General features: G+C 41.1%; 1 protein-coding gene across 1 annotated transcript; it reads left to right on the forward strand.

The window, feature by feature from the left end:
* The first annotated feature begins 1633 nt into the window (after window positions 1-1633).
* On the forward strand, window positions 1634-18332 carry frs3 (fibroblast growth factor receptor substrate 3). The gene is made up of 7 exons (XM_086199491.1): window positions 1634-1794; window positions 4104-4232; window positions 4316-4404; window positions 4521-4707; window positions 7304-7465; window positions 8629-8750; window positions 8832-18332. Exons 3-7 carry the CDS (start codon window positions 4339-4341, stop codon window positions 10152-10154), a joined length of 1860 nt encoding a protein of 619 aa, XP_086055617.1. The 5' UTR covers window positions 1634-1794; window positions 4104-4232; window positions 4316-4338; the 3' UTR covers window positions 10155-18332.
* The last annotated feature ends 1678 nt before the right edge of the window (window positions 18333-20010 follow it).

Here is a 20010-nt window from a genome sequence, read left to right on the forward strand (position 1 = left end):
ACTTCCAGTTGACTTGCATGCCTTCTCAGAGCTGCTGTATGTGGAGGTCCATTTATCATTTATTTCTGGTAATATGCTGCCCCCTGTTGATTTGGAGTGTGAAATATGAAACACATTCTTATTCATTTTACCTCCAAATTCTACATTTAAAGAAATAATAGCGAGTAACTGGGTGGAACTTCCACCAGTCTCCCTGTGGATATCTGGACCCTCACAGTGGCCCTTTCCTGCCACTGTTCAGAGGAAACTGATTTCAGAGGCCTGTACTTTCGTTCTCTTTTTTTCCATTCAACACTAAAACCTCATGACCATAGACAAGAATTGGAACGTAATCTGCTGGTAAATGGAGACCCTCACCTTTCAAATTATGATGCAGAAATGAGGTTCTCATTACTTGGGTGGATACTTTAGCTTTCAAATTAGGCTCAAATGTCCAACAGATCTCAACATTGAAGTGAATACATTTTGGCTGTCATAGGTCAAAGGTCTAGGTTGCTGTCACCTCAAATGCATGAGACATTTGTTCCATCATTGTAAACGCAATGTCTAAGGAGCGTCATGAGGGGACACTTTTAAATTTGCCAAAAAAGTCCACTGGAATTCAAGGTTGAACTGAAAAGCTATCAGAGGGTCAAAGGTCACCGACATCTCACATGAACACAATATCTCAAGTGCAACATGAGGACGTTTCTTCAAATATAGGACAAACAACCACAGGGACTCAAGGATGGCCTGAAAATTCTTAGCGGTCAAAGGTCAAGGTCTCGAGTTCACTCAAGAATCACGAGTTAAAGCACACACTCTAGAATGTTTGAATCTTTTCGTGCTTGTTAGCATTCACTTATTCACAATATCAGTCAGAATCATCATTCTTGCGCCTTTATTCTCATTTCTATTGAAAGCTATATGAAAAGGATAGTGGTGTGATTTTGAATTTGTATGCTGGGATATCGCCGCAGCAGTATAACATGATGTTTTGAAACACATTCTGCCATTAGCCAAGGCCAAATTATGATTTCAATTAAATTTCTAAAATAATGTGTATCAGTTACGGTGATTCATGTATGAGTATTTGCCCAGGACTGTGTTAAAGTAACTGTGCAGCTCTTTTGACTGGAGGGCGTCATAATTTGAACATCATCCATATCAGGTTTGGCTGATCTTCTATCTTTGTGATAATTCAGACAAATAGTGGAGGAAAAATACAAAGTCCCCTTGAGTGTAAATAGAGACTTGAGCAAAAACACCTTCCATCATTGATATCAGGTAACTAACAAACTTCTGGTGTCAAAGTCTCTAAATAAATCCTCAGCAAAAGATTTAACTGAGTAGTCATGAGAGGTAGAGTTTAAATCTGCCTCCACACATACAAAAACCAAAACAGACCAACAACCAGAGGGATGCTGCTTCCTCCGCGGACGATGGGTTTTCGCCCCTCCTCCTCCTCCTCCTCCTCCTCCCAGTCAGCCAGGCACACCTTTCCTCTCCGGTCCTCCAGCGTTCCTTACCTTCTTGTCGTTCCCTCAGCCTCGTTGTCTGGCTGTGAACTCTCACCCCAGCTGCTTGGGAAATGTCATACAGGCAGAGGCCCGTGCTGCAGTAGGGGGGCGTTACAGGGGGGGGTGGGGGGGGGAAATAACAACATTTTACTGCTCTCACTGCATCTTTTATTCGCGTCTCTGCCGAGCAAGTGCCACATCCTGCTACCAGCCGCCGCCGCCGCCGACACCTCCCCGCTGTCTCGGCGTTTATCTCGCATTAGAGGTTGATAAAAAAATAATCCGTGCCAGACATGTGAGTAGCAGACCATCGCTGTCGTTCTCCACTTACCCGTTGACTGCTATGTGCTATTGTATCCTCACACCAATGAGAACAAATGGTCATTGAGCCGTGCTGCTCTGCGTCTGTAGTGTCACCGTGCTGTTACATGGTAGCGAGCCTGCCTGCACGCTGATGCCGTGAACCGAGCCTCGCTGGCGGCTTGCTCTGGGAGCTCCGCGTCGGCTTATTGAGCAAAAAAGGGCTGTGATTTTTCTGCTGTAAATAGCTGCGATGGAGGGAAGCCCATTCAAGCACTGGCTGAATGACAAGTGTAGCTTAGCCCTGTCGCCTGCTCGCGTTGATGCGAGGCAGCTGTGAGTGTGTGTGGACTCCAGCCTGGCAGCTCCAGTCAGATGTGGAGGCCCAGGTTAGAGCGCACACACTGCGGCGGTGTTTCCAGCCTGTGTGAGGGGGACACGGAGCACTAACAGAGCAGAATCCACGGGGTGATCACCGTTGCAGATGTGAGCCCCCCATCAGGAAGGAATAGATTATTGTGTTATGTCTGGTCAGTGTAATATTTAGGCATAGATGTGTGTAATTGTTTTTGTCTGTTTCCAGTAGGAAACATCCGTGGCGTGTACTGACTTTTACAGGGTTCGTGTAGGCTTGGAAAACCCGGAACAGTCATGGAATTTGAAAATAGGTATTTCCAAGACTGCAAAAGTTTGTTAAAAATCATTACTAAAACCAGAAAAATTTAGAGCAGTGATGGAAATTTCGTTTTACAAAATAGGAGTGGGTCAGGTAAGGTCTTCTGAGAAGAACCGCTTTGGTTGATATTGATTTAGGAATGCACCATAATACCAGAATGTTATCATTATTGGTCATTTGTTAAAATATATCTGTATCAGTTTAATGCAGATCTTCATATTTGCTCGTCTCTCCTCATCATCAATGATGAGGGAAAAAAAACAATAAATATAGGATATATCATCTTTTAAGCTGAAATATAAGAAAAACATCACTTTTTTCATAATCTCATTGTTTACATGTGCTCTTCAGTGGACATCAAATGTGAATAGTACAAAAAAACTATTTTTAATAGAAATATTAACGTCATCGGTTGATATCGTTTACTGGTTAAATCTGTCTTATTAAATGTTTCCAAAGTATATTACTGTGCATCCCGGTTTAAGTTATTGAATATGTACTGATTTTGGCATGGATTTCCGTTTATGTTGAACGGAAGTTGTTTTTATGGTTATGAAAACGTTCCTCACAGGAGTGGAAAGTCAAATTGATGGAAATTTATGGATCTATATTGATAAGAATATATATGAACCCTGCTGCTAGCTTGTGGTTTCCACTTACTTGCCGTAATTACAATGTATCTGGCCTATTATTCTATTTGAATAATTAGGGTGTTATGTAACTTTATTTCGTAGATATAAAAAAACTCCTCTTTTGGTGTTATTCTACTTTCTCTGTGATAACAATTATGTAATCTTAGTGGTCTAAACTTCTCAATGTGTGTGCTGCTATTGCCAACTTTGCTTTTTGCGTCACAAATATTGCAGTTCGCATTGCCAGTTTCAGCTTTTTAAAACTCTGAACTGAACCCCGTATTCAGTTGGAACGTTTTCCTGACTGCCAGTCATGAACAGCCCGCAGGAATGATGCTACATGGTTTCTGTCTGTCAGGTGTGATATCAGACGCCAAAGTCTTGCACCGGTAGATATATTGTGAATTTGTAATACCTACGTACTTTAGTTGGTACCGTTTGAAGTACGGAGTTTGTTAATGAAGTCAAGGATGTACATTTACACCTTTTAAATTCCGTGTATCTGCCACTGCCTCCACCTGGATACCCAGACTTACCCTACCGAAGGTCCAGAGAGCGAGCATCTTTGGATCTAGTCCGAGAATAGGAACCTGTTAGAATCAGCGCTTCCTTAACCGCCTCTCATGGTCTTCATCAAGGAAAAACAACATACAGACTATTTTTCATAATTGCATACACATATGTTATGAGGACAGACAATGCAGTTGCTGTGACTTTGCTACTGAATAGTTTTATGTTACAGATAACTTTTAGGTATTGTTGGGCTGTAGTTAATTCAAATTAATTTTAGACCAGCACAAAAAAATGAACTCCCTTCTTATCTCTATTTAGATGAAAAGAAGTAAATGAGGATCAACCTGGTTAAGTGTTTACAGAAGTCCATGAAATGCAACAGGCCTGGCAAGACCGAGTTCATTTCTGCTGAAACAGTGTATTAATCTGAATGGAACCTCGGGCTGATTGATGTATCGTCCGAACCTGAATGATGTTTTTCAGGATGGAGAACGTCATGCTTGTCTTGAAGATGTCAGTCCAGCAAACTAACTGGCTTGCGACAACAACGACGCCCAGTAGAAGATCCTGGGACTGAGACGTGAATCCCCTCACACTGATGGCCTGGACTGAGTAAGAATACTGCATGTGTGTGTTGGCGTGAAGGATGTAGTCGATGCGGTCATGGCTGACGATGTTTGCTTCGTGCCTGGCAGGTTTCAGCTGGCCTGCTGAAGCTATGGGGAGCTGTTGGAGCTGTCTGTACAGAGACCCCATCCGAGACAACCATCTCACCAAATTCAAGGTTAGTACAACTTTTAACAACATTCAGGTTTGTGTAGTTATAATACTGTGATTGTATTTGAGGATATCTCATCACTCCTCTTGTCTGCGTTTTGTTTTTGTTTTTTTCCATCCCAGGTCACCAATGTGGATGATGAAGGCAACGAGCTGGGCTCGGGGATCATGGAGCTCACGCAGACCGAGCTCATTCTTCACACACGTAAGAGAGACGCCATCAGGTGGCCGTATCTCTGCCTGCGACGCTACGGTTATGACTCCAACCTGTTTTCTTTCGAGAGTGGGCGCCGCTGTCAGACTGGGCAGGGTGAGTGACACTTCCCCTGCTTCTCTTCTTTAGTTACGCTACAAAAAATAACAAAGACCCAAAAGAGCTGTGGTGTTAAGGTGCGTCCTGAGTGATCCGATCAGGAGTTTTCATCTAAAAATACGTGAATTCACGACTGGCTTCAAAATACCTTATCACAACCCTCATAGATTCACCGTGTGTGATTGGATGTCACTTCCTCTCTCTGTATGCAAGTAAACACCTTCATCCTTTACATGTCAGAATCCATCCGTCCATTTTCTATCACTTATCCTGTTAAGGATCGCAGGGGGGGCTGGAGCCTATCCCAGCTGCCTCCGATGAGAGGCAGGGTTCACCCTGGACAGGTCACCAGTCCATCACAGGACCATAGAGACAGACAACCATTCACACTCACAGTCACACCGACGGTCAGTTTACAGTATCAATCAGCCTCGTCCCCTCTTGATGTCTTTGGACTGTGGGAGGAGGCTGGAGTACCAGAGAGAACATGCAGACTCCACACAGGAAGAACCCATACTGGAGCTGGGGCTCGAACCCTGTGAGGCGACAGTGCTAACCACTGCACCACTGCACCACCCTCTATTCATGGGAGAAATCAAACTAATCCTGTTCCTTGGCATGTTCCCTTTAAAGCAAACCACCCAAGTTGTTGGACACACAGATAGCCAAGTTGCAGCCTAATATGCAACTTTTTAAAAACAAATGGAACTACACGTCATGTTAGTGTAGCAACAGCTGTGACCGCTCCACCTGGTGACATCACACTGACCGTGAATCTCAACATGCTCATTTCCACACCACCTTCTCTGGTTTGAGCTCTTTTCAGCATTTTATTTAATTCAGTAATCATAACTGTTGTTTAGCACTTTTTGGCTCAGATGTGAGAGAAACCCAACACAGAAGCCTCACTGCCAACTAGTGTTTTGGTGGTGTAATTGCAGTGCGGTCCAGCCAGATGTGGGTCACATGTTTATGCGAGGGTGATGGGTCCACGTAGGTTAAACACACAACTACAAATCAAGCTTAAGAGAATGTGGATCTGATCTAAACATGTCCTAAATGCGTTCACATCAGAACTTAGAGCTGTCTGCTTTGGAACCTATCCCTCAGGACACATGTTGATGCCGGGTCTGAACAAGGCCTTGATAGTTTATGTCATGACTAGTAAGACTTGGTTAATTTTTCTACTTTTGAGCAAAAAAGAATCCCAGGACGCTTAAAACATGACAGAATCACTGAAGTATCCTCTAAGATGTAAGAGATAAAGGGGCTTCTTTTTAAAATGTCTTATTTCAGGACCTTTTTGGGTTACTTCGTTATCAGATCCGTTTTACTTTATCACAAGGAACAAACACCCTGTTGAGATTTCAGGAAATGTCTTGTATACCACAAGAGTGAGACACACAAGCACAGAGATACAGGAAATGACTCTTAAGTGAGCCGTCGCGCCTCTGGACATAAACTTTTTGTCGGTCAGCAATCCGAGGCACAAAGCGAGATTTACAAATATTAGAGAATTCCACGACCCTCCACATAAAATAAATGCTGAAATGCAAGAGCCACAACACCACTTAGATATTCCTGAGCTGATATTTTTCATAACTATATGCGAAAAATACACACACACTGATATATTCGATTCATATGTTGTGCGTTAATTATTTGTGTGTATATATATTTGTGTTGCCAGAACCGTGACGCTAAAGCCTGATTGAACCATCATTCCTTTTATTATTAACGCCCGTGATTTTACGATTACATGAGTCAAAACAAAACATTTCGTCATCACTCTGTCATAAATGTGGTAAAGCAAAAAAGGAGTGATTCTTGTGCCTTCGCTGTAGTGACGGTTGCAGCTGAAGGCTGTTTTGGGGCTTGTTGTCGGGACTGCGATATCTCAGTCGTGTCTTGTGGGAGTTTCTTCCGAATCAGACGCGTTCACTTGGCATCAGTTTTTTTGGTCAAAGGTCAAGGTCACTATGACTGCACAGAAAGACATTTTTTGGCGATAAGTCAAGAGTTAAGAATAGAATGCCTTTATTTTCGTTGCACAAGCTGCACAAGGAAATTACAGTGTCAAACTTTCATACACTGCATCCAAAAGCAAGAAATGATGGCGTTGTCTTTTCAAAAGGTCAATGGTCAGCTTCAGTGTGGTAGCATATGTTCTGCAAAACCCTTTTCCTTCCATCATTCAGCGCCATCTCAGTCACATCTTGAGGGGGAAAAGGATGAGTTTGCAAAAAAATCTTTTTTCCATCCACATCTTTGAATTAAATTCCTTTTTAAAGTCGGAAGGACGTAGAGTAAATTAGAGTGTATGCATCTGGATAAACACAACATCCCTGCTGAGTGATGATGAATGGTTCTAGTTTTCCTTTTTTTTATTCATACAAGTGTTACACACTGAAGCATGAGGTGTTTTTACTGTTAGATGGGGCAGTCAACCAGGACCAGCTAGTTCTGATTGTTTTTCTTAAGGAACATATTGTTGTAAAGGACTGTTGTTTTATTTTTTATTTTTTTGTGAGGACAAAATGAAAATGTGTGAACTTGAAGTCTAATGTTGTTGTTCTGTTGCTCGCATGATTAGGAATCTTTGCATTCAAGTGTTCTCGGGCAGAGGAGATCTTCAATCTGCTCCAGGAGCTGATGCAATGTAACAGCATCAACGTGATGGAAGAGTCCATGATGATGACTCGCAGTGGTCACACACCAGAGATGGAAATGTCTCGCACGCCACAGACTCCCAACAGTGAGTCACACGCGCACACACACACACACACACACACACACACACACACACACACACACACACACACACACACACACAGGTTTGCATTGCTATCCTTATTAGGACATTCCATTGACTTCCATTCATGTGAATATCCTAACCTCAGCCCTAAACTTAATCCTAACCCTAACCAATTGATGCCTAACCTCAACCTCAAGCTAACTGCAATTTACACCTTCACTATAACTTTGACCAGGTGTTCATAAATTAAGTTCTGCTGCATTCGGACCAGTCTTTGGTCCCCACGAGGACAAGGGGTCCTGATAAGGTTAGTGTTTATATCAGAAAAGGTCTCCAAAAGATAACAAAAACCAAGTACACAAAAACACACACACACACACTCAGTCAGTTCTGTCGATTTCATTTTTGATTAAATGCAACATAACAAATTTTGTAGACGATTTAATTTGAGTTGAGATGTAGAGGTATAAAATTAACACCAGGTGGCGCCAAGACACCCTCTGCTTCACACATCCACCTAAATCGCAATTGAATCTGTGAGATCTGAATTAGACTCGATGTCATGTGACTTCTCAATGCTGTGATGTTAATGACAAATCTCTGATCCCTCAATATGCTTGTGCCTAATATTTGGAATGTGCATAAGGATCATTAGAATGATGAAATAAAAGAAGTTTGAGAGGGAGGAGAATGTGAGGAATTCAAATAGCTTAAATGTTGTGCATAGTTATGTAACCTATTATTTTGAATTTGTGTGATTAGTCAGATATGGTAGATAATTTATTATTATTTTCTAAGAGTAATTGAACATGCTATCAATGGTCTTTAAGGTATTGTACCAGCAGATCCCTTCTGTAGATCCGCTAAAAATCCACTGGATTGTGCGTGGTTTTGTTGTTGGTGTTGTGTCGTTGTTGACAGAACTATTGAATAGAACTCAAATTTTGTTTGTGCGGTTTATAGTCTCTCTGAAATGACCAGTTAACAAGATAACTTCAAAATTCATCAATTGAAGTATACTCACTGGAAGTTCTTGATGCCTTTTTAATCCTTTTCTGTCTCATTGAAATCAGACTTTCATTCATTCATGCGGTCACAAATTCAAATGCCACATTACAATTCGTAATTGCTGTGTTAATATAATCATATAAATGTGCTTACAGCTCCAGCATTCCCAGTGCAGGCTTTTCCTAACGGATACCCCGGTTATCCCATTAGGGGCGACTCCTCCCAACCCTCTCTAGCTGATGATCATGGACACAGCCTCATGGGTTTGGAAGACCAGGTGAGAATCAGCCATGCTGACGTCTCCTTATTTGTCAGTGTGTCTGTTCACAATCTAACCTTGTTTTTATTGTCTTACTAGACCCACACTTATGTAAACACTGTTAGTATGGAGGGGGATCTGGCTATGCGTCACTGTGTGCACTCCCTACCTGAGGTGCGGCCCAGTCCATTTCCTGAGACCACACGGGGAGCCATGCCCATCGGGGGCCAAGGAAATCCACAGTCCAACCTGCGGTGCTGTCCCCTTGAGGAGCATAAAGATCCTCAGGTGTTCTTACAGCCGTCCTCACAGGAGGTAAAATTCATGCTGGGCCCCACTCCAGCACAGCGCCATCTACTGGAAAGGGAGAGGGAACGAGAGAGGGAGAGACATGGCCACAGTCCTCACAGCCTTCAGCCAGTAGAGGGTGCAACCGGCTCAGAGACGGAAGGAGACGAGCCGTCTATGCACATGTGCAACTCTCACTCCTATCATCATTTCCATCACCATGCACATCGGCACCCCTGCCACGAGCACCCAGACTGCTGCCAGAGCACCGAACTCACTTATGAGAACATCAACGGCCTGAGGAGCAGCCGGAAGCAGCGGCTGAGTCCCAGCACCGTGTCCCAGTCTGTCGGGTCCAGCAGCAGTAGCAGCACTGGAGATAGTCACTCCCACTCCCTCCTGCACTCGCACACACACGGGCCGTCATCTCTACCTCCGCAGGGGTATCCCTGCGAGAGAGGTATGGGCGGAGGTCACCGTCGGACAGCTCTGCTTAACTATGAGAACTTGCCCTCTCTTCCGCCGGTGTGGGAGTACAGCGCTCTGCAGCGGGATGACGAGCAGGAAGAAGAAGATGATGAACAGGATGAGGAGGATTATGAAGAAGAAGAGGAAGACTTTGATGAGTATGAGTTCTCAGAAGGCCCTGGGACAACCAATGGGTACCACCAGGATGGTCGGGGCATTCACAGAGATGCCCTTCAGAACTATGTCAACACAGAGCAGGTCCAGCCGCCGCGGCTCCGACACACCTGCCCCCCGCATCCACGGTCATGTCAGCCAGACCGAGGGGGTCGAATATTCAGCTTTGATTTCCGCAGACGATCGAGGTCAGGGGTTGGAGGCTGTGAGCATGGCCACATGCCTCCATCGCGGCAGCTGAACTACATCCAGGTGGACCTAGAGGGAGAACCTCCCTGCCAAGCCCTCAGCAGCGGGGGTGCCCAGTCCCAGCCACAGCACCAGCGCCTACCACCCAAAAAATGTGGCCAGCAGGCACCACGGCGCAGTGAATGCTACGCAGTTATTGACCTAAAGAAGACCGCTGCCATGTCTAACCTGCAAAAAGCTCTGCCCAGGGATGATGGGACTTCCAGAAAGACTCGCCACAACAGCACAGACCTGCCTCTGTAAATGACGCTCAAACTGAAGAGGAAAGATGAAGACAGAGGAAGGCTCATCCTCATTTTAGCACACTGGACCCTTCACTGTCATCCATCCATTCAACTGTCGGGCTGACTAATACAGTACAGGTACCTAATTAGAAACCTACTGACACCTACCTGTGCATATAAAAGGAAATGAGAAATCTCTAAGGAGAATTTGCCATTTTATTCTGTGTTATTTATTAGGTATGTGTTGTGAAGCTATCTCCATAATTCTGCAGTTCCAACTGCAAATACTGTTTGCTGGATATATTTATAAGCATAAAACCATCTAGAAATGATTTTATGCTTAGCTAGGACTTGAAGCTGAGGCCTCGGTTTTCAGTGGACGCAGTCATTGCCATACTATTTAAACAAATTTGCATTCTTAAACCCATTTCCATTCAAACCTTATTGTTCCAATCACACACTTATACTCTAAAGTTGGCAGTTGGCTACATCCATGTATTTTTTTTTTTTTTTTTGAAAAATTACTATGAGAGTCAAGTGTGTGACGCTCATTGCAAAGAGTGTGGAGAGTGTTGGCATGAAAGGAAGCTCTTTGGAAGACACTGGCCAGTGTTCATACCTCATCACAAGCACCTAGTTCTAATATTGTGGCTAGAAGAAGAGCATTTTGCACACAATCCTATGGAATTGTATTAATCATGGTTTTTTTTGGATAGTTTCATCCAGTCATGTTAATGTAAAAATGAAAGGAATGGAACAGATGGTAACTATATGGGGAATTTTACTTAGCCGAAGGGGAAAGTAGCACACATGGATTTAATGAGCCTCGGTTCCCTCTTATCCACATGCAGCAATTGAATAAGTAGCATATCATCCTCGATTACACCTCCTGCATTGCAGACCTGCGGGATGCTCGCACGGTTTACACTCGTCAATTTGCACTTTTGACCCTGGGCCACTGAAAATGCTCTTTGTTTCTACTCCCACTTGGCTGGAGCCACAGGTTTGACCGTGTCATTTTACCAAAAGCAGGGGGCCAAATATTTCATGGACATTCTTGGTCCGTACTGTAGATAAGATTTATTTAAATGTTTTGATGGAGACATCACCAATAACCTCAAAGAGAGTGGCATTAAGCTATAACCTCACATAAGATGTGCTGATTCTATAATTTGTCTGTTATCAGGTGTGACTGGTCCGTTTTAAAGGGTTAATCAAGTATGTTGCGACTTTATGCAGTGAAAAATTTTAAGGCTATTTATCAACTCTTTTAGTTACATATTTATTTATTTATTTATTATTATTTTTTAATTGTACTTTTTTTTTTCTCCATGTGATGACCAGCGTTTTTGTAATCCAGTTGGTAATATGGAGACCAAAGTTTCACCTCAAATTATCACTGGATACTGGATATTGTTATTATAACTGTGGTTAGTTCTATTAGAGCGAGAGAGAGAGAGAGAGAGAGAGAGAGAGAGAGAGAGAGAGACTGTATTTATATTTTAAGTGCCAAAACCTAATTGCAAACAGTAGGGACACAAAAAACAAAACAGAATTCAACTTTTTAAAGACAGAAATTGAAATTTAAAAAAAAAAAAAAAAAAAAGAATCTGCACATTCCACCTCATCTACATCAACAGCCATTTTGGAGTGAGATATAAGAATTGTAATGTTGTAGTCTGATAATCACAGTAGGGTGGTTTTATGCTGCTACATGTACATACTAACAGTAGCCCATGTAAGCTACGAGTACTTGTCAAAATGAAAACTTGTGTGTTTGAACCTATGCGATGTCAGATCTTTGACCATATTGTTAGCTATAAGTAGCATTGTCGTGTTTTCCTGAGATTATTTCTGAGCAGTAGAAATGTAACCTTTGAGAGAATGTTTTATTTGGCCAGTATTTTTTTTTTTTTCAAGATTGTTTCCCTGTCAGAATGGCTGTTTAGAAGTATAAACAAGCCCCACCGGTGCAAACGTCCTTTTGAACATTGCAGCTAAGGGTGACCAGATCCCAACAAACCAAACGTGGGACATGATACCAGCGCTGAGAGGTTATCTAAAATTTTTCAAACAAAATACACCAGGCAACCTTGTTGCTGTCACTGTGTGAAATTGAAAAATATCTCCTGAGAATCAACTTCCACCAGTATTTTTCCAGTTCTGTTGAAGCTGCATTTGTGGTTGTTTCCATCTGTCTGAGTCTGCATGGCTTGTGACTTTGTGGTGACTCACACTCCTCTTCATTGGGCGTTGCGTAGGCTGCAAAGACGGACGCGGTTTAATCAACCCGCGTGCTCCACGTAATAATGGACATCAAATATAGCCACATGATGACAGCCTGCTCCTCTTTCCCCACACCCGTTTGATCAAAGCGAGATCTCAGAAAAGTGTTAGTCCTGTCGTCGTTTGACTTTTCAAAACTTGAACCAGTAAAAATGAGGAAAATTGTCTCAATATGTGGGACACCTGGTCACCCTACTATCAGCTGACAGAGGAAGCACTACCCACGTACAAGCATACAAATACAGATGTACTATGACATGTAGCTTTTATTTCTAATCTGAGAGATGAATAGGAATCACAAAAACAGATTTCATCATTTTTATGGGGAATTTTTGTTTTTGTTTCGGCTTCTGTGTCGTGTGAGTCAATGTACTGGAGCAGATTCATTCAATTACAAACCAAAAGCATTTTTTTTCAAATTTGCGTAACTTTATGGTCCTTGCTTGGAAGTGAATGACAACACTTTTTCCAGTAAGCTCTGCCAAAAAAACAACACAAACAACTCTCGTGTGATGTAACCAAAACTTTGTTCAACTTTGATTACATAAACTAATTGAAATCACAAGTTTAAGAACTGTTTAAATAGCAGGTGATACAAGTCCATTAAATCATGTCATCATTAGCAGTCTAGTGATGAAAATATCCACTTTGGTACCACAAACGTAAGGTGTTAGTCAGAGTTCCAAACCCTGAGGTAGGCAATAGTCAATGATAGAGAAGCATAGAATCAGTGTACATTAGGCTATTTTGCTTCAATAATCACCAATATGAGTATCTCATTTTCAGAATTAGTGCTGATAAAGTAATTAATCCAACAATTACCTGTGCTGAATGCCTTCTAAACCACAATAAAGGAAGTAGACAGAACCTCCATGTCTGAAATGTGAAGCCAAAGTGGAAGTGCCTGCATTGTTCCTAATGACCAGAGGAAGGCGACATTAAAAAGGAGTCAGCTTCCAACCAACTTCTCACTTAATCTAGCACCATGGTACAATACATGTACTACAATATTTCCCCTCTGAGTCCTTTTGGGTGTGGCTACCTTGTGATAAGCAAGTCACTACCATGGTGAGCTTTCTTCTAACTGAATCGAAAATACAGAAGAAAAGCAGTCATTAAGTTCAAAATTCAAGCCGCAAGTGTTCTTCAGGTCAAATTTGGTTGATTTTTTTTTTTGACCGTGTCATTTTATACATATACATTTTGGATGTACACGCAACACAGAAGTCTTTAAAATCCCAAATCAGAAGTTGCCCTTTTTATTTTGCATCTCATCACATTAAAAGAAGAAGAAGAAAAAAAGAATGTATTTCTATGACAAAAAGCCCTTTTAATTTGTCCAAATACTGGCATTTGTGGGTGTATTTGCAGAAATATTGTCATGATCCATTGGAAGGATGTTTACATTTTTGCAATAATAGGTGAATTATTGTTTTGTCCAACTAAATCAGACCAGTGTGTGATGTCTGAGGTTTAAATAGTAGTCTTTAGAGCTGTGGGCTTAATGTATTTAATCGCCTGTTTTGTTGCGTGAATCAGCAGTCTTATAATTTCAGGTATGATGTTGACTTTTCAACCCTCATACTATGATTTTATTTCTAAAAGTTTTTTGTTTTGTTTTTTAAAAAAAGGTTGGCTGTTTATGTTGATTGTCAGACTCTATGTTTAAACTCACATTTATTGTGCCATACAGTCGGTGACCATTGAACCATTAAAGCATTCAATTTTATTATTTGTTTAACTTTTAAAGTGGCGGTGTTTGATACTGAAATAAGCAAGTGTTCATCCGATTTCTTAGAATATTGTTACTTGTGATTTTATGGTCATTTAAAAAATATATATATATATATTCTTGTTGAAATCTGTGAATTATCTTCATTACAATGCAGTAACATTATCACCACTTAAACCAGTGATAACAGCCTCATTACCACATAATAACTGTCAAAATTTGAAATAATTGCATTCATCTGGTTCAACATGAAAAACCACCCATGTAACCTCATTCGACTTGAGTTCAAGGAGGGTGCCGCTGTCATTACCTGCTCAGTATCGATGTTATCTCGTGTTTTTCACACCTAAGACAGTCAGTGTTTATGCTGCGAGCGTAACTCACACAGGTGTTAGTGAAGTCATTAAATACTGGCCACAGGCACGATTGATTCCGCTGGTGTAATCTGCACGACGAGGAGCCAAGAGTCGAGATCACAACTTTTAAGTTCCTGAAAAGGAATGGGTTGTTAAATAAAAGGGCTGGCTCTGTGTTTACTGTATAAACAAACTTTATTTATAGGGATCCATTTAAAATAAAATTTTCTCACTGTGCCTTTCATGTTTAAGCTGGAGAAACATTGTCACTGCTGTTTATGAGAGCGGCCTGTTTTAAAAAAAAAAAAAAAATCACCACCTGTTTTGGTGACGTTGCAAGGGGCTTTAGTCAGTATTTTTTACTTCAAGTATACTTGAAGTTGTGTTTGAAAAAAAAAATGTGCCAACTCTCGATTGTCTTACACCATGTTGTATTTAAAGAGGATGTCTGTACAACAAATATATTTGAGATACATTTTGATAAATGCATTGTCTTACTCAGATGAGATGACCAATCTCATGTTGGTGGTTAGCATAGCATAGAACTTAGCATGAAGCCTGTTAGCTAGTCTGCCTCTGTCTAAAGTTAACAAAACCAGAGTACAGATGCTTTTAAAGCTGAATAATTATCATGATGTATTGGGGTTTTTGTGTGTGTGTGTGTGTGTGTGGCAAAGGCACAAAACCAAAGTGTAAAAGAGGCTACTTGTAATTATGTGGAGGGTTTACTTCAGAGCAGTTACGAGGCAACTAGCGTAAACACAAGGAGTTACTACTTCTCGGCTAAGATAAAGTCCAGCTCACACAAACTGCAGTATTTTGTTTTAACATGAGGTTTTCTAAAAAAAAAAAATTAGACATGAAATGTTAATTATTCTGCTTTAGAAGAGGCAGTGTTTGTTATCATTGGACAAAGGCTGGTCGTCATGCTAACTGCTAATCCTGAAAAGTGATATTGATCCTCTAATCAGATTTGTCAAGACTTGGAATGGGCTATGTGTATTTGCTGAAATGTCAACACACTCTAGAAAATCAAAAAAGAATTACTTAAACATCAGACAGAAGATAGTAATTTGGTCAGAGACGAAGTGAAATAGTTTAATTGCGTGTGACTGAAGAGTTGACTGCTGTAGCACTGTATGTTGAATGTGGCTAAGACTACGTCGTATCTGTAGCTACGACGCACTCCGCCACTACTGGATTTCTCATCAGCTGTTTGGAAAATGAGTTGACACACTGCAATTTCTTTTTTCTGTGTACTTTTCCAAAATGTAAGATCATATGAAGCACATGGAGGTCAGACTGCAAGAAAAACCGTGAGATCATTAAAAAAAATGGCCAGCAACCTGGTTTGCACCATAGAGCTATACATCATCCTCACTGACGATATTCATCATCATTATTATCATTTAATCATTGCATAATCAAAATGAAATACTATAAAACCTCCTGTCCATCATATAAGATAGATTTCTGTCAAAATAATGAATATCTGAAAGCTCTATTATCTCTTATTATTAATATTGTGTATAATTGTTTTTTGTTTGTTTTGTTTTTTTTAAATCTGGGTTGTTTGAGAGTGTAATCGCCACCAGAGGGTGATGTTCATGTACGGGTCTGAGCTCTACATTTTTGTGACAGATTTGTGTATTTACATAAAAGTTACATCAGCCTAACTTTGTAACTATTATATCAATTTATGAAATGAATGCGTGCCAAATATGCTTGAGCATGACAAAATCTGGGACCTACACGAGGAACCACAGGAACTCTGACACACCAGTGACTCACTGCTGTTGTAGACTCTCCTTGAGATACCAATGCACAGCTGAGGGTTTAATTTTTTTTTTTTTTTTGCTGAAAGACGGGGAAACCCCTTTATGTTATTGAAATTTGGAAAAAAAAAATTCTTCAAGTATATGTTGTACGTTTCTGTGTCCATCCATGAGTGATGGTCTTATCCTGTTGCCATGAGAAGTTGATATAAAAAAGCTGATTTTCTTTATTTGTTGGACTTTTAAAACGTTTTCGGTGTCATTTCCATTCTGAATTTATTCCACAGAAAGATGATTTGTATTTTATGTGCACTTCTCTTCATCCCACCATGTCCTGAAGACAAAGTGAGCCTGAAACTTTGGTGATTTTTATCAATTATTGAGTGTGGATTCGGCCAAAATGTAAATGTTATTGCAGTATTAAAATGAAGCTATGGAAATATCTTATTGAGCATTAAAAAGTGTCAATTTTGTTTTTAGTACCTTTTAATGTCTCTAAAGAATGGATGAATATATTTGAGCAAACAAAGCACTTTCCGTCCAGGATCATGTGCCTCCTCAGTTCTTTATTTTTAACATTACAGCATTTACAAGATATTTTTTAAGGTATTCCTAAAATATTTTTATAAAATATACCAGAATAGGCTGCTCAACAATCAGAACTGTATATGTGATCTATAAAAAAAAAAAAAAAAACTTTTTTAAGGGGGAAATAAAGTCAGGTCAACAGGTCTTAGGAGAATGATCAAATCTTTTAATCTGTTGGTCAATCCTGATTACTCTTCAAGGTGAAATGCTTTGTTTGCTCTGGTCCATCTGCCATTTTCTAAGGAAACACAGAAGACAGATGTGAAACAAGCCTGTTTTAATGTATGTAACACAATACTCAACCTGTTGTGTGATAATCATTCATCTTCTTGCCCAGCTGAGAAAAACTCCTCTGCATGAGGATATCTGTTCCATACCCCGAGGGAGAGAAGTTCTGTAACCATGTGAACACCATTCAAAGTAAATTACTTTTTGTTAAGGATATGTACAGCGTCTGTAGCTCCACGACAACAACCTGCCCAGGATAAATCCGTGATTACCCAAGTGGACAAGATCCTGTTTCTCATGTTTGCTTCAACCAGAAATTAAAGTGTGCTTTTAATTCCACAATTGTTTTCGCTGCTGAATATTAACTTCTTTTGAGCATGTATGTAATGTCTGCCTGTGTGTAAACTATTTTGATAATTTTATGTACAGAGAGCATGGTCCTTGTTAGCTCTAGAGATTTACAGCAAACTGTAAATATATGCCTTAAATAGTAGCTGTCTTGTCTTTTGTTCGTATGTCTGTCTTGTTTTATGGGTATTGAATTATTGTATCAAAAGAGGAGCCTCACAAATAAAGCAGAGCTTTTATTGTTTCTGTTTTACTTGGCGTCAGTAATGTTAAGAGGGTTTAGATCATAGACTGTACAAAAAAGTGGATGTAGCTTTTGAGACTGACTAGTGAAGTCAATGTGGTGGTGCTGTAAACCTTGCTAATGGCCAGTAGTAGGGCGAATCTTCTGATTGGAAATTTAAGATAGATTGTCTCAACGTTGATGAAAAAGTCATATGACCTGTCACTTGATTTAACACCAGCTGGGACAGTGAATTGCTGGCATTGTTTCTCCTCCTTTGCGTGAGTGTGGCCATTCTTGTGATATTAGAGACTCTACTGTGTAGGGGAAACAGTTCTGACGAATTCTGGTTTAGCAGGTGTTTCTGTGTGTCTGTGTGTGGGTTTACTCACCATAAGCATCACAACTGTGAAAGATACAGTCATTAAAATTAAAAAGACGTGCTGAAGACGGTTGGAGATTAGCGTAGTCCAAGCAAAGACTCCTGGCAGGAAAGAGAAGGCCAAATGTCAAACTAGAAATTTTTGCTATCTGGATCTACAGTATGTTTAAGAGTAATACATTTTGGGTTAACTGGTGTTCAATGACCTGCTTTGTCCTGTGCAAGAGGAATTTGAAACACCAGGGTTGGAGATAATCAGGACACCTGCCCTAAAAATAGAAAAGTAGATTGTGAAAATAGCAGAACAGCTCCAACAAGTTATTAGTTATTAAGGTACATTGTAAGAGTACTTTTTTGAAGTTTGCAGTGTCGCATGCTTTCCATGGGGAGCAAAACCACTTTGTCTCATATGTTCTGAGCCAGTGGCCATGGTGAGATGCCCCTAAGGATAAGGCACTCATATTTGGAGTAAACATTCCCATTCAAATCCCAACTGTTATCCCATCATAAAGTACATCCACTTAAGGATGTATATCTTTTTTATTCCTCAATGCAGAAAAGAATGAACGAGAAAAGAACAGTTGTTTACTGTTGAGTAGGCGACTTCGCTTGTTATTTCTATCATCTGTGTGTAATTAGGGCCTGAGCCTTAAGTTACTTCAGGCGAAGACTCTATTATTACATCGTATTTTCTTTCATGTTCGGGCATGTGCTCATTCACACCTCACATCAGCAAGGAGCGTGTTCTGATCCAGCAGGATTTGAAAGGACACTGCACTAGTGTTGCACTGTTACACATGAAGTTGTGTATGATTCCATTGCAAACTGGTCTTAGTTCCCTCAGCTAACATTTTCCTAATGAATTCATGGTCTCAATTGCTAGTTTTACGTGGTCCCAAACTGTCCCAGGCAGATTAAAATAGATAAAACTGGGTTTGCTTTAGAATGTAGCAACCTTGTGTTTAACAGGTTACCATGACAGCGCTGAATCAGAATAGAGTTACTCCCCACAAATACTGTTAAGTCAAGTTCTAAAACAACATGGCTAAGATGCCAAGAGGTTTCAAAATAGGAGTGTACAGACCAATGGGTGACATCAAGTTGGCTATGTCCACTTTTTTAACCAGTCTATGGTTTCAACCTAACTAAGGCTCTTAATAATTCAGTTTGCTGTAACTGAACACAGGTAGACAGACAATACCAGTACATGGTGTCATGAAACCGACACTGGTGTCAGTGTCACATCTGGTGCAGTGAGTTGTGCCATTTTTGCGACAGCTGCAGGAAAGCAGGTTGTAAATAAGTTACGGTTGCTATACTTGGAGACCATGCAATAAACCTTCACCACAGAGTGTGTGCTCCATCCCTGCCTGGAAAACCACCGGTAGCATGAATCATTTAAAACACTCATAGACTAGAGGTGAACTTTGCCGGATGCCGGGTGCAGTGTCATCTTAACCCTGCGGGAACTGCGGCACCTCGTCAGACGCCACCCGAGCCTCAACCTTCCCTGCAAGAACACAGAAGTATCAACGCTGTGGCAAACAAAAAATTTCGACAGGGTTTGCCATTCTGCCCCCACTGCCACCAGCCCTCCACTCCACGTTCACCTGGTCCTTTTGCGGCACAACCCTTCCATTCTGTGAGTGCCCACCTCCTGGCTGTTTAAGTGGTGCGTGGTAGAATTGTAAAGTGTGTACCTGCCACTGCTGCTGGATACTGTGTATTTATAGTCTCAGTGTTTCCACCATTCAGCAGCTCTTCACCGGTGCTGGGTCTGAGGAGCCAACATACCACATACCACAACCAACGTGTTTGGCTGCTCTCCATCACCTCAAGACAGAGCTCTGTCCCCCAATCATGCTCACACATTTAGAGCCTGCAAACTCCACTTCCTTACCTATGACACCTCCAATACGGCAGTCAGTGCTGAGCTGCTCCGACTCCCAGCACAACA

This window comes from Aulostomus chinensis, chromosome 3 (genome assembly GCF_037954235.1).
Source record: "Aulostomus chinensis isolate RoL2024-O1b breed Wild chromosome 3, RoL_Achi_v1.0, whole genome shotgun sequence".
Lineage (NCBI taxonomy): Eukaryota > Metazoa > Chordata > Actinopteri > Syngnathiformes > Aulostomidae > Aulostomus > Aulostomus chinensis.